General features: G+C 37.6%; 1 protein-coding gene across 1 annotated transcript; it reads right to left on the bottom strand.

Moving 5' to 3' along the window:
* Positions 1–4,057: 4,057 nt before the first annotated feature.
* TLR3 (toll like receptor 3) lies at positions 4,058–13,897 on the bottom strand (the record flags this gene model as incomplete). Its single annotated transcript, XM_081083149.1, has 5 exons — positions 13,809–13,897; positions 10,904–11,356; positions 7,645–7,836; positions 5,009–6,861; positions 4,058–4,286 (listed from the first exon to the last, which is right to left on the bottom strand). Exons 2-5 carry the CDS (start codon positions 11,345–11,347, stop codon positions 4,058–4,060), a joined length of 2,718 nt encoding a protein of 905 aa, XP_080939275.1. The 5' UTR covers positions 11,348–11,356; positions 13,809–13,897.
* Between the last annotated feature and the right edge of the window lie 403 nt (positions 13,898–14,300).

Raw genomic sequence — 14,300 nt, 5'->3', positions numbered from 1 at the left:
CATCATTGAAAAGTCCTGTGACTCTTGCCCAGTGTACACAGTGGGTCCTTTGCTGAATTGGTGGGGAGAAGAGTCCCATAACAGAACTAGTTTCTCCCTTGGACAGGAAGATGGATCAAGGCTAGAGAGCTGCAAGGGCTAAGAATGGCTAACATATCAGTTTACCTAGTGTAATTAGTAACTAATGATCAATTGATGGTTTTTTTATTTTAATACAAATTTATAACTTTATGGAAAAAAATAAGTGTTTGAAATCTCCTTCTGTTATATGAGAAAAAGCCTGTCTGTATGGACTATGAAGCTGTAAGTCACACTTGTCTATTCAACTAGTTGTCACATAAATTTAAGTCATAGGTCCAAGGAGGGAATTTTATTGTAATTTCTGGTTTTGCTAATTGAAACCCATGAATTACAATTTCAAAATACCTGACTCCTTGAGTATAAATTCCTCTGTCATGCTCTCTGCAACATGGCTCCAGCAACCCTAGTATCTCCCAACACCAAGTTCACATTTCCCTCCCTACCTTTCACCTCACTGTTCATTCTGCCATTGTCATCCTCACTCACCAAATCCTACCCAACTTGAAAAGTCTGGTCCTCTTCCATGAAGTTGTCCTTGTCTGGGTCCATCTTTGGTAATCCCTTCCTACCCTAATTCCTGTTGCCCTGGTTTCTATAGTGTATCTCATTATTGTTTAGCATAGGGTTAAGCACATGTAGCTGCTCCATAAATACTATTACTATCATTATCCTATATAATAAAAGCCTAATAGGCTAAGTGTCTGACCGTTGGTTGACTGTTCCACCAGTTGCTATGATGTGCACTGACTACCATGGGGCAGATGCTCCAACTGGTAGGTTAGCTTGCTGTTGGGGTCCAGCCGATCGGGACTGGGCAAGATGGGCCAGCCATGCCCAGAGCTCTCCCGAGGTCCCTCCCTGACCCCGATCGTGCATCTGTGGGATCCCTCGGCTTCGCCTGCACCCTCTTGCAATCTGGGATCCCTCGGGGGATGTTGGAGAGCTGGTTTCAGCCCAATCCCCGCAGGCCAGGTGGAGGGACCCCACTGGTGAATGAATCCGTGCACTGGGCCTCTAGTTAATATATAATTGACATACCATAAATTTCACCTGTTTTAAGTATATGAGTCAACAACTTTTAGTAAACTTACACAGTTGTGCAATCATGACCACAATCCAATTTTACAACATTTTTATTGCCCCCCAAAAGATTTCTTGTGCCCACCTGCAGTTAATTCCCCATTCTCAACCCTAGGCCCAGACAACAAATCCTCTACTTTCTGTCTCTTTAGATTGCAAGAAAGTCTTTTTAAGCTCCTGATTTGGAGCCTCTTCACATTTTCTAATGGCCACCATCACTTACAATTGAGTCCCTTCGACAATAATCTAAGATAGACATTTCAATAATTAGACATCATCAAATAAATGGCACCAAATCCCCCTTCCTCACTAATAAATCGATCCTATCTACTATTTATTACAATCTAAAAGATGTCATTAGTAGTTAAAACCTAAATAAACACCTAGATTTATTTTAAATGCAAGGTTGTTGATTCAGCTGTGTTTGGGTTTGAAAGCGAAAATCAGGAAGAAGGAGTTGGAGTGAACAGATAATATAATGGCATCTCAGTGCATCCAAACAAGTCAATTCACTGGTGGAAATTAATAGGTCAGACCAGCATCCTTTTCTACACGCCTTGTGTGAACACAAGGGAGAAGGACTTCTCCTGAGGACAATTAGAAAAGACAGCCTTGGGAAGTTGCTTCCTGTTTAGGTCAAACACAAGTCAAGGCTCATAGCTTTGATTAGTTTTACTTATATTCAGTTCAACAGGTCATCCCTTATGTATCCTGACCTCTTAAATATTAAGCAATTTTTAAAAGGTTACACTTGAACTCAATTTAAATTGTGGCCATTTGATTGTCTACCTCATAAGCAAATACAGAAGAGAATAAGAGCAAAATTACTCCCTGCCCTGCTTTTCACGAATTGATGATATATTAATTCATAATAATAACTTACTTATAATTATTTTAATGAAGTTGAGACCATTGAAACATGACAATGTGCATCAAGAAAAAAAATAGTTGTGGTTTTTATTTTATGATGCCAAAACAAATGTTAACAAAAACGTTATAAAACAAATGTCTCACATGTGTGTGACCTGTGTAATGAGGAAGTGGAAAGAAGTCGTCCTCCACATGTTCACGTTGTTGGAAGACAGCAGACTCTCAGAATCATGGTTTAGTGGATATGACTTTTTTTCAGGATTATGTGAATTTCATCCTGAAAACACTAAACTAGTTAAATCCCAGTTCCAAAATGGGACATTTTAATGCTCCCTAAGTTCAATAAACATGTACTTTAATTCTCTTTTACATTTAAATACAAGAACTAGAAAGGTTTTAAAAAGCTATTCGTTACAGTATGAGTTTCCTCAAAAAACTAAAAATGGAACTCCCATTTGACCCAATGATCCCACTTCTAGGACTATATCCCAAGAAACTGGGAGCACCAATCAGAAAGGATACATGCACCCCTATGTTCATAGCAGCACAATTTACAATAGCTAAGATTTGGAATCAGCCTAAGTGCCTATCAGCAGATGAGTGTATTTAAAAAATGTGGTACATCTACACAATGGAATACTATGCTGCTGTAAAAATAGGAAGGAACTCCTACCATTTGCAACAGCATGGATGGACCTGGAGAGCATTATGCTAAGTGAAATAAACCAGTCAGAGAAAGACAAATATCACATGACCTTACTCATTTGTAGAATATAATGAACAACATAAACTGATGAAGAAAAACAGATCCAGAGACAGAGAAGCATCAATCCGATGGTTAAACCTCAGAGGGAAGGTAGTGGAGGGTGGGGGTAAGAGGGAGAGATCAACCAAAGGACTTGTGTGCATGCATATAAGCATAAACAATCGACACAGACATGGGGGGGGGAGGTGGCGGGGGGTGAGGGCATGAGCTGGAGGGGGGGGGGATAAGGACACATATGTAATACCTTAATCAATAAAGAAAGAAAAAAAGCTATTCATGTCTATTTCCAATAATTAGAATTTTTATGTAAAACAAAATAATCACAAGGACTAATTTATACCTAGCATATTATTTTGTGGTACAATAATATAATCTATATGAAGGTATTAAACCATGATTATCATCACTAAATACATGAGAATATTTATGATTTTGTTTATCATCATATTTTCAAGATCATGAATCATGAATCAGTGGGACCAAGTGATTTGGCCAGGGCTACCTCCAGAGTCTGTGAGCAAGGGAGGACAATATCTTGTTTCCACAAAGCCAATCTACTAATTAACCTTCAAGAAGTAAGCCTTTCTGAAATTATTTTAAGTAAGAGAATTATTTCTTCTAACATATTCTATGGCAGGATTTCAAATATTAAGAAAATGTAAGTATTAAATCATTTGTTTCATTAAGTAATCAAAATTACTAACAAATGTTTTCTGCCCTAGAGTCCGCATATTAAAATGGTATTTAAAATTTAACAAAATCAACACTGGGATAGGCACTACTAAAATACAAGCTTTTCAACTGGCAAAATACTGTAATTAAACTTTTAAAAAATATGGGTATATATTTTGTTGTTTATAATTGAAATACCATTGTGCCCATTAAAACAATTATTTTTTATTCTGAGTACATAAAATACCCAAATATAACTATTAAAAACCCTCACATAACTCTTACATTACTTAAATGAGGAATATTTTTAAACTTTCTTAAGTTTTCATTGGCCTCAGTAACCAATTATGTATATTCATTAATAGGGAATATTCCTATATGTTTCTTTTGGGTCAAATTAAGTCAATTGGTTATAAAAAGTCTGAAATAAGGAGATATATTTCCATAGAAGAGAGATAACTGTGATCTAATACTCTCACCTATAAAATATAAACAAACAGATTTACACAGTTTCCAAGTAAAACTTAAATTTACCATGAAACTTTTTAAATTAGGAAAGTTATTTCTTCATTTAATTTTTAAATAAATCTAATGTACTGAATTTCTGGACCCAAGTGCTACTTGCAACGTGTGATGAAAGGCATTTTTCCGTTCTTTCTGAACTGGCCAGTTCAAGATGCAGTGAGATTTAAACATTCCTCTTCGCAAGCAGAGTGCATGGTTCAGTTTATAATCTGGAATCTCCTCAAGAAAGATCAAGATAATGGAATCTAGGTTTTGTTCAATAGCTTTTTGAACTGCTTGGTGCACCTTGAATCTAAGTAAAAACAAACAAACAAAACCACAAGAAATTGAATTAAGTTATATATAAACATACAGTTTTAAATAGTCAAAAGCTCTAAAATCTAAAATTCCCCTTAGAATTTACTGTGATCTCTCACTAAAAATCAGGTCATATTTTTTCTTAATTTTATTTTTTAAACTAGAGGCCTGATGCATGAAGATTCATGCAAGAATGGGCCTCCTTCACCTGGCTGCCAGCACCACCTTTGCTCTGGCCAGAGCCGCCTTTTCGCCTTCCCACACTTCCCAGAGGCCCGGAGCAGCACAATGCAAGCGTCCCGCCCCACCCCGCCCCTGGCCACTTGGTGCCTGTATATGCAAATTAACCCACCATCTTTGTTGGGTTAATTTGCATACACACGCCTGATTGGCTGGTGGGCATCACGAAGGTATGGTCAATTTGCATCTTTCTCTTTTATTAGTGTAGATTCTTTGAATTGTGAGTAAAATGTTGGTAATATTGAAAAGCTCAATGTAAAAACAGCTACAGTGGGGCCTTGATTTACGAGTTTAATTCGTTCTGAGACCAAGCTCGTTAAGGAGCTTGTTAAGGAGCTCGTTAACTCAAATTACTCTATCAACTCAATGCAAAAAATCAGCCGAGAGACAGCTGGTATCTTGAAAAACTCGTTAGTCGGGACACTCGTAAGTCAAGGCCCCACTGTATATACTTCAAATGTCACAGTGTTCACCTACCTTTTGCATAATGGATCTTTTAATAGATGCTGTGTTACAACAAAAATGGTTTTTCTGCTCCTTTTGATGCTATTAACAATTGCTTCAAGTTCAAGGACACCTGCCTGGAAGTCCCTTTCTTCCAGACAAAATCTGAGAGTTTGATCTTGTTCTTCCATTGGGGAGAAGTTCTCCCAGACCCAGTCCCTATCCTCATAGGCATGAATTATATACGCCGCATAGTCAAACTGCTCTGGCTGTCTATCCATTTCTTTGAAACCAAGAGCTCGATGCACTAAAACATTCCAGTAGAAGGATATCCTCCAGCCTTCAAAATGGATGAACAGTACAATAAAAATAAAACTCAATAAGATACTGGTATTTATTATGAAAAGGAGTTTGAAGGGGGCACTGTCTTTGCAGGGTGATATATCAAAAAGCATCACCGGAAACCCATGATATTGAGGCGGGGTATTGCAGAGGTAATGGCTTGATAGTTCAGAGATATTGGTATGGGTAGCATTGAGCCAGGTAACAAACCAGGCAATACTTTCACACGTGCAATCAAACGGATTAAAGCGCATATCTAAATTACTCAGGTTCTTGAAAGCTGGCCCAAAAACATCCTTCTCAACTGATGTGATGAGATTCTTCTGAAGGTTCAACGACTTTAGAGATGCCTGGTTGTCAAAGATGGATGGTGGAAGTATGTTTAAATTATTCAACCCTAAATTGATGCTCTTTAACTGAAGCAAGTCCTTGAAGGCCTCTGCTGGGATCTCATCAAAGCCGTTAGACTCTAAATTAAGGATGTGGAGGTGAGAAAGACCCTTTAGAAAATTCACAGGACCACCAGGATTTGCTTGTTTCCAAAGCCGGGCTAAGTTGTTATGCTGCAAATCCAGAATTTCCAGTCTGTCCAGACCCTCCAACAGTTCATCATTGATGTTGGCTATGTTGTTGTTGCTTAGATCGAGGATGGTCATATTGGCAAGAGGGCGAAAAGGTGAAGGGGAGCTATCCAGGTTTTTAAGGGCCACCCTTCGGAGCATCAGTTGCTGAAGGCTTGGAACCAGGGCAAAAGAGCTGCTAGTCAGTTGCAGGTATTTGTTGTAGGAAAGGTAGATTTCAACAATGTTTTCTAGACCTCTCCATTCCTGGCCCGTGAGTTCCTGCCCAATGTCATTAATGCCGAGGTCAAGTACCTTTAGGTGGCCCAACCAAGAAAAAGCACCCCTCTCTATTTTTGAGATTTTATTTTTTGTTAGGTTGAGTATTAGTAAAGGAGAATGAGCAAGTGATACAAATGTTTTATTTGTTAAAGTTTGCAAACTGGTGAAAGAGTTGGATAGACTTAAATATCGCAGCTGTGTGAGTCCCGTGAACATATTGCTTTTTATGCCTGGAAAGTTGTTATCGTCCATGTTAAGATGCTCCAAACATGTTAGCCACTGAAAGGCAAAATCATCAATCTTGGGAAACAAAGCAAGGGAATTGCTTTGTTTAGTAAAAGAGCGTCTCAAATTCAGGTATCTCACATTGAAAAGCCCATAGAAGGAGCGAGAAGACAAATGTACTATGTTATTATACTCCAGGAAGAGATATTCTAGATGTGGAAGCCAAGCAAAGGAATCATTGCCGATCACATTTAAGCCATTATAGGAAAGATCAAGCACGGTGAGGTTCGTCAGCTTTAGTCCAGCGAAAGTCGTGTTGCTTGTTCTGTACAGCTGGGTGCTGCTCAGGGAGAGAGTCTGAATGCTTGTGTTTGACAATTCCTGACAAAGGTTCTCGGTGAGACTGGGGCCCAGTTGGGCATTGTTCAGAGAGAGACCAAATAATTTTCCAATTGCATGGAAACACCCTGGAGAAAACTAAGGGTGGAGGGGAAAAAAGAGGTAAATAACCAAGACACAGTAGAGTTTGTATGACCCTTGCAACACAATCTGTTAAACACAATGCGTTACTCCAGCCCCCTCTTCTTTTCATTACCTCCTCTGGATTTTCTCTCCATCCCTCTAATGCACAGCTCCTTACTCTGCACCTTGCTCCAACACTCCTCTCTGCCCCTCCCCTGGCCACAGGGTAACTTCTACTCAGCATCCATGGCTCAGCTTAGATGTCACTTCTGCTGGGGTCCTTACATGCCCGACATGTGCTACATTGTCTAGCACACAGTTCTATGAAGTAATGTTTATTACACGAACTTTATAACTGGAGAACTGGAGTAGAGAGGACTTGAATAATTTGCCTGCTTGCACAATTAATAAGAGAGAAAGCCCAGAGAGGAAGGCAACTAAATTAGCTCTAAAGCCCGTGCTCTTAAGCATCATGCTATGTTAATTCTTTCAGAGATTTTGTAAGATAGATGGTATTTCCACTTTACATGTGAGGACCCAGAGAGGTGAAGTTCCCCAAAGTCAAAGTACTGGTCTATAATGGAAGGAGGATTTTAAGCCACTTCTGTTTGCCAGCAGAGGCCTAGCTCCTAATTGCTACCCAACTCCCTTTCTTGTGAGGGCGACATCAATGACCAAGAAGTCAGAGTGAAGGATTTTGCAAGTCTATAGAGATTTTTGGATTCCTATCCAGGTGACACAATTACGGACTGCCCACACCTAAAGACAGAACATGAAATAATTTACCTCACTTCTTACCTCTTTAATTTGATTTGAAGACAACTCTAATTTTTTTAAAGAAGAATTGCCAAGGAAATCAAGTTCTTCACGTTTTAGTACATGAATTTTATTATTTGATAATAAAAGTTCTTGGAGATTTTCCAGTTGGAGTTGAGTTCCTAATTTAGTAGATGATAAGCCATTGTGAGATAAATCTAATTTGATTAAATTCTGAGAGGAAAAATTAAGTAGATGTTAGAATCTTGCCATCAAAAATAGTTCTTCTAAATCAGGGGTGGGGAACCTTTTTTTCTGCCAAGTGCCATTTGGATATTTATAATATCATTCATATGCTATACAAAACCATCGACTTAAACATTAGTCTGCATATTTGGTCAAACACTTAATTAACTCATTCCTAATGCCTTGGTAGGGCCAGACCAAATGATTTTACGGGCCTTATATGGTCTGCAGGGGTTTCCCACCCCTGCTCTAAATGTATGTGAACCTTAGAAAGAACTCAACAGCAAAATGTCATTTCTCTATTATTCTATAGAAAACTGACAATAGGAGTAATAAAAATCTTTGTTGAGATTAAAAATATTATTGTTGTAAGGATTTAGTTTCTTACATCAAGAATCACTTTATTTCTCTTACTGAAATAAGAAAGGCTTAAGCTTACTTATTCATGACATAAAGAAAAGTCATAATGAGCATGTATTTACATATCTCTATATGTAAAAGCTTAAGCAACCAGCTGACCGTTCAACCGACCGGTAACTATGACACGCACTGACCACCAGGGGGCAGACACTCAATGCAGGAGTGGAAAACACAGGCATGGAAACATGGAACAAACTGATGAATCTCAGAGGAAAGGGGGGAGAGAAGGTGGGAAGAGATTAACCAAAGATCTTATATGCATCCTAGAGGATTCATGCACCAGTGGGGTCCCTCGGCCTGGCCTGCATCCTCTCGCAATCCAGGATCCCTTGGGGAAATCAGATAGCCAGTTTCAGCCAAATCCCAGCAGGCCAGGCTGAGGGACCCCACCGGTGCACAAATCTGTGCACCGAGTCTCTAGTTTATTTATAATAAACATGTATTTCTGATCTAAGGAATATTCATGTAGCTTTTCAAACATATAGTGTCATACATCAGCCTTGAAACTAAATAACAGGAAAAGAGAAATGTTTTCTTAAAAACTATGAGGCCCTGCTGGTGTTGTTCAGTGGTTGAGCATCAACCTATGAACCAGAAGGTCATGGTTCAATTCTCAGTCAGGGCACATTCCTGGGCTTGGTGCCCATTGTGCAGCATGCAAGAGGCAGCCAATTGATGATTCTCTCTCATCATTGATGTTTCTATTTCTCTCTCCCTCTCCCTTTCTTTCTGAAATCAATAAAATATATTTTAAAAAAGAACTATGAGTAGAGCTTTGTCAACCATGAAATCCTAAGATTTTTAGATTGAGTAAGATCGATAGCTATGTAAACTTTGCATCATGTCTAGTAGCATGTCTAGTAGAGAATGTTCATTTTTGTTTGTTTTGTGAGGGTTGTGGGGTGTTTTTTCATGCTATGCTGTTTTTGAACATGTATGCTACAAACTCAAGTAAAAGATAAGGAAACATTGATATATATGTTAGGGCAAAATCTTATGTCTATTACAGAGAATAACACTTTTATTTATTTTAAAAAAACAATGTTAAAATTTCCCCCAATGATTACTTCAACCAGATATTGAGGTTTTTGTATCCAAAGATATTTTTTCCACCTCAAAATCTAAGAAGGCCTCAAAAGAAATTTTAAATAGCTTCCAAGCAAATCATTTTATAAAAGTTTCTAAGCATATTTAAATATATATGTATTCTTGGCATCTGAGGTCAAGAAATGACCTGGTGTTTATAAGTCCATAAAAAGAAGAAAACAAATAGTTTTGAAAATGGCTTTGGCTTAGGAAAAGCATTTAATAACTGTCTCAAATTTAGAGATATTAAATACAGGGTGGGGCAAAAGTAGGTTTACAGTTGTGAGTACATGAAACAGTTTATTTTTGTATTATTTATTAGTTGTATTATTTTTCATATGAGCAACTATCAACCTACTTTAGCTCTACCTTGTACATTTTTCACAGACTTAAAATTCAAGTGAAGTACTAAAAGGAAAACTGTAAGTAGTCATTGGAAAGCAATATTGCGAGATTTCTAAAATCAAGAATAGATAACTTTTTTTTTTTTTTTTTTAGTTTCTTCCCTTTGGGTAATTTTTCTTTTTTTTCTTTTTTTTTTAATTAAATCTTTATTGTTCAGATTATTACATTTGTTCCTCTTTTTTCCCCCCATAACTCCCCTCCTCCCAGTTCCTGCCCCACCCTCCGCCCTCACTCCCCACCCATTGTCCTCATCCATAGGTGCACGATTTTTGTCCAGTCTCTTCCCGCATCTCCCACACCCCTTTCCCCCCCAAGAATAGTCAGTCCATTCCCTTTCTATGTCCCTGATTCTATTATAATCACCAGTTCATTCTGTTCATCAGATTATTTATTCACTTGATTCTTAGATTCACTTGTTGATAGATGCATATTTGTTGTTCATAATTTGTAAAAAATCAAGAATAGATAACTTTAAGTTAACTGTGTTAACCTTATTTAAGTCAGAATTTGCACTAGACATTTTTCTCATTATTTCAGGTACAAAATCAGCAGCCTTGAAAGGTTATTTGCTGTGCTCCTCATGGGATGTTCTGATTCATCTCTGATCTCTACCTCTTGTATCTAAGAAAGTTCTATTTCTAATGAGAAGAAGCAAGAGATGCAGAGATCTTTAAAATTAAGATTGAAACTGATTTAATCCCTGGCCAGTTTGGCTCAGTGGATAAAGTGTCAGCCTGCAGACTGAAGGGTCCTGGGTTTGATTCCAGTCAAGATCACATACCCGGGTTACGAGCTCGATCCCCAGTAGGGGGCGTGCAGGAGGCAACCGATCAATGATTCTCTTTCATCATTGATGTTTCTATCTCTCTCTCCTCTATCTTCCTCTCTGAAATCAATAAAAAAAATTTTTTAAAAAGAAAGAAACTGATTTAAAATGATATTTTCTCTTTTGAAAACATTTCCCATGATAATGGCAATATTTGTGTGTGGTTCCCCTCAGCCCCCCAATTTGGGTAGATTAAATTTCTCCTTCTTCACCCAGATATCTAGATATTAAGTATAAGAATGAATACATGACTTGAAATCTTAACATTAGATAACATACTTTTCATTTATTATATGGAAATGAACATTTTCATCTTACCTTCAGGTCTTTAAAGGGATTATTTTGAATTTTGTGGATTAAGTTGTACCTAAGATGGAGTTCAGTCAAATTCCGGCAGAAGATAAAGGTTTTGTCAGAAAGTTGATATAGCTCATTGTGTTGGAGGTTCAGAATTCCCAACAAGGGAAGTTTTTGGCACAATTCTGGCTCCAGTTTTGAAATGGAGTTAAATCCTGCATCCAAGATAGTCAGTTGACTGTATCTTGTAAAATTGGCAGGTGGTAATTTTCTGAGTTGATTATGGGTTAGATTTAGCACTGTTATGTTTGCTGGGAGGTCATCGGGTATCTGAGTCAACTTCAGATGACTGCAGTCAGCTACTTCATGCCAAACAGCACAGCTGTTGGCAGAAGACGTACACTGTATCCAAAGGGGCAACAGTCCCAGAAAGCAGGAGATATGACACAGCAGACTCCGGCTCATGATTCTGCCCTATAAAAAAACATTAAAAAGCAATACATTACATTAATAACACATGTTTTCACATGCATTGGTATATTCTTTGTAAAATATATAACCAAATGTATCTATGCATGATTTTTTTACTATAACTTTCATGATATATAAGTATGTATTATACAAGTAGTACATTAAGTGGAAACTAGTGGCCCAGTGCATGGATTCGTGCACATTGAAAGGAAATTAATTAGAAGAAATATTTTAATATCACCATTTGCCTTTCCTCTATAATAGAAGTGTCAGAAGTGAAAGAAAATTAGTAAGATATACATGAAAATAATATATAAATGATTAATAAATAAACAATAACAACATGATATAACAACAAAGACATGATATGAAAACAACAAAAACATGATATAAAACAAAAAGATGATATAAAAACAACATTGATACAAACAATGACTGATAAATTGATTAAAGTTATTCTAATATCTCCCTGTATACCACACTAAGAGTAAAAACACTTTCAGAGTGCTTAACTAATTTCCCTTGTGATGAAGTATTTACAACTTTAACATCACACGCTCTTCAAACTCAAGAGAAAGCAACATATACTGACCGTGTCTGAAAATGGGTTTAGGTAGGAATATCCTACTCTCTCTAGAGTTTGTCCTTGTGATTTATTAATAGTCATAGCAAATGACTATTTCCCCAATCACAGGAAACTGTCTTTAAATAATTTAAATGGGAGGCCAGTGTCAGACGGGGACAAAGCAATTCATTAATCATTAATTTTTAAAAATATTCTGGAAAATTTATATCATTTGGAGAAACTTTGCCTTTGCTACAACATTGAGTAAATTTTCCATCAGTTGGTTTTTCATCGGATAAATTGAGGGATAGGCAAAATTGACATGTAAGAGTCATTCCACCACACTGTGTTCAATAATTGCATCCTCATTTATCTCATTTGGCTATGAAGGCAGTTCCTACCAGTGTTGGTAGTACTTGTCGATGGTTGTTCTTTGGACACACAGTGGGGCCTTGACTTATGAGTGTCCCGACTAACAAGTTTTTCTCGGCCGATTTTTTGCTTTGAGTTGCGAGCTAAAATTCGGGTTATGAGCCAGCTTCAGACACCCCACCGCTAGTTGGCGAAGCGAACGTCACACTGAACGCCACATCAGCCCAGCATCACGTGTCTCACTTGTTCACTTTTTGATTTGACATACGAGTAATTTGAGTTACGAGCTCGGTCACGGAAAGAATTAAACTTGTAAGTCAAGGCCCCACTGTATTCTGTCGATAACATTGCTTTCTTCCAGCCTCAGAGGTACGCTGTGCCAGTAGTCGGTCTTCAGATACATTTGTAGACAGCCCTGGCTTCTTTCAATTTCACAGGTACGTGGTGCTAGTAGTCGGTCTTCAGATACATTCTGCTGACAACCCTGGCTTCTTTTGGCTTCAGAGGTACATTGTGGCAATAGTTGATCTTTAGACATATTCTGTTGACAATTTTGGCTTCAGAATGTCAACAAAAACGTGACATCATTACCCGGTGCCCACAGCCACCGTTTCCAGGCTGGGCTGGACTGTGGGCCACATTTTGCACTATGGGGTCTCAGCAGCATCGGCTGCGATTTGGTGGGCTGTCACTCCAGGGTGGTGGCGGGGCCTATATTCCACTTGGGGGAAGCGAGGGTTGCTTTGTGGGCGCCAGATCCGCAGTGCCATTTCTCTGTGCACGTCATGGCAGCTCCTGTGTTGAGTGTCTGCCCTCTGGTGGTCAGTGTGCATCATAGTGACCAGTCGGATGGTCAGACACTTAGAATATTAGATATATATTAGGTATATATATTATATATATGTATATACATATGTAATTCAAACAGCACAGAAAATACAAAACGGATAATACAAACTCCCTCTTCACCCTTCACTTCCACTCCCATGGCAATGACCTAAAGTAACCTCTTAACAGTGTCTATTTTTAATTCTCATGGTCACCTTCACAAACCTAAATAATATACTACTATTTCTTCATTTACTGACTAAGTATTTTTTTCCCACTCTAAAGATAAGGAACTTATTCTGTTTCATCATTGCTGTCACAATTTTTCTTTAGTTATTTTTAATTTAATTTACTATTAATTACTTAGAATTCTACTTATTGATCAACCAACTTTACACAAAAAAATCTCTCGACTCTTCACCATGTGATACAGGAAATATGCACCCCTGTATTTTCTACACACTTCTTCCTTTCTTGCATTTCTTAAAACTGTCAGCTATAATAGATATACAATGTTAGCATTTATCCTAAGACTATGATAAGTCAGATATACTTGGTCTAGATCAATTCATAAAATTTAAAGTCAATAGATATCATTTACAGTTTTATGATTATATAAATGACCATTCGCTGCAGAATCAGTAAGACTTGAAGAAGCAGTCATTAAGAGAACAAACCCTGGACATACACCCTCTGAGTTCTGATCCTGGATCCTCTACTATACAGCCTGGAGCAAGTTAATTCATTTCTCACGCCTTCGTTTTCTCATCTTGTAAGTAGAGATAATTAGAGTCACTCCTCCATAGGTTGTTACAAAGGTTAAAAGAAATAAGTCTTTCAGTATCTGGAACAAAGCAGGATTTACTACTATTATTAATCAGTATAATAATCCATGTTGTATAAAGTGGTAATTATAATTATAATTTTATTTTTAATTTATTTAATTATCCCTCCTTATGAAGAAGTAAGTGGTAATAGGAGAGGACATGGTTGTTTTTATTTTATGCTGTGTAACCCAGAAAAATGATTAGAATGTAGCTGGTATTGAATAAATATATGTTGAATGAACAGCTTTCCATGGGCAGTTAAAAACCAGTTCAAGAAAACCACTTTCTTTTTATGTATGGCTACAAACTTGTTTTGGTGGAATTTGTACCCGATGTAGTATTTTATGATATGATT

The sequence above is a fragment of the Myotis nattereri genome, assembly GCF_964212035.1.
Source record: "Myotis nattereri genome assembly, chromosome: 2".
Classification (NCBI taxonomy): Eukaryota; Metazoa; Chordata; class Mammalia; order Chiroptera; family Vespertilionidae; genus Myotis; species Myotis nattereri.
This window is presented reverse-complemented; position numbering and strand designations above follow the sequence as displayed.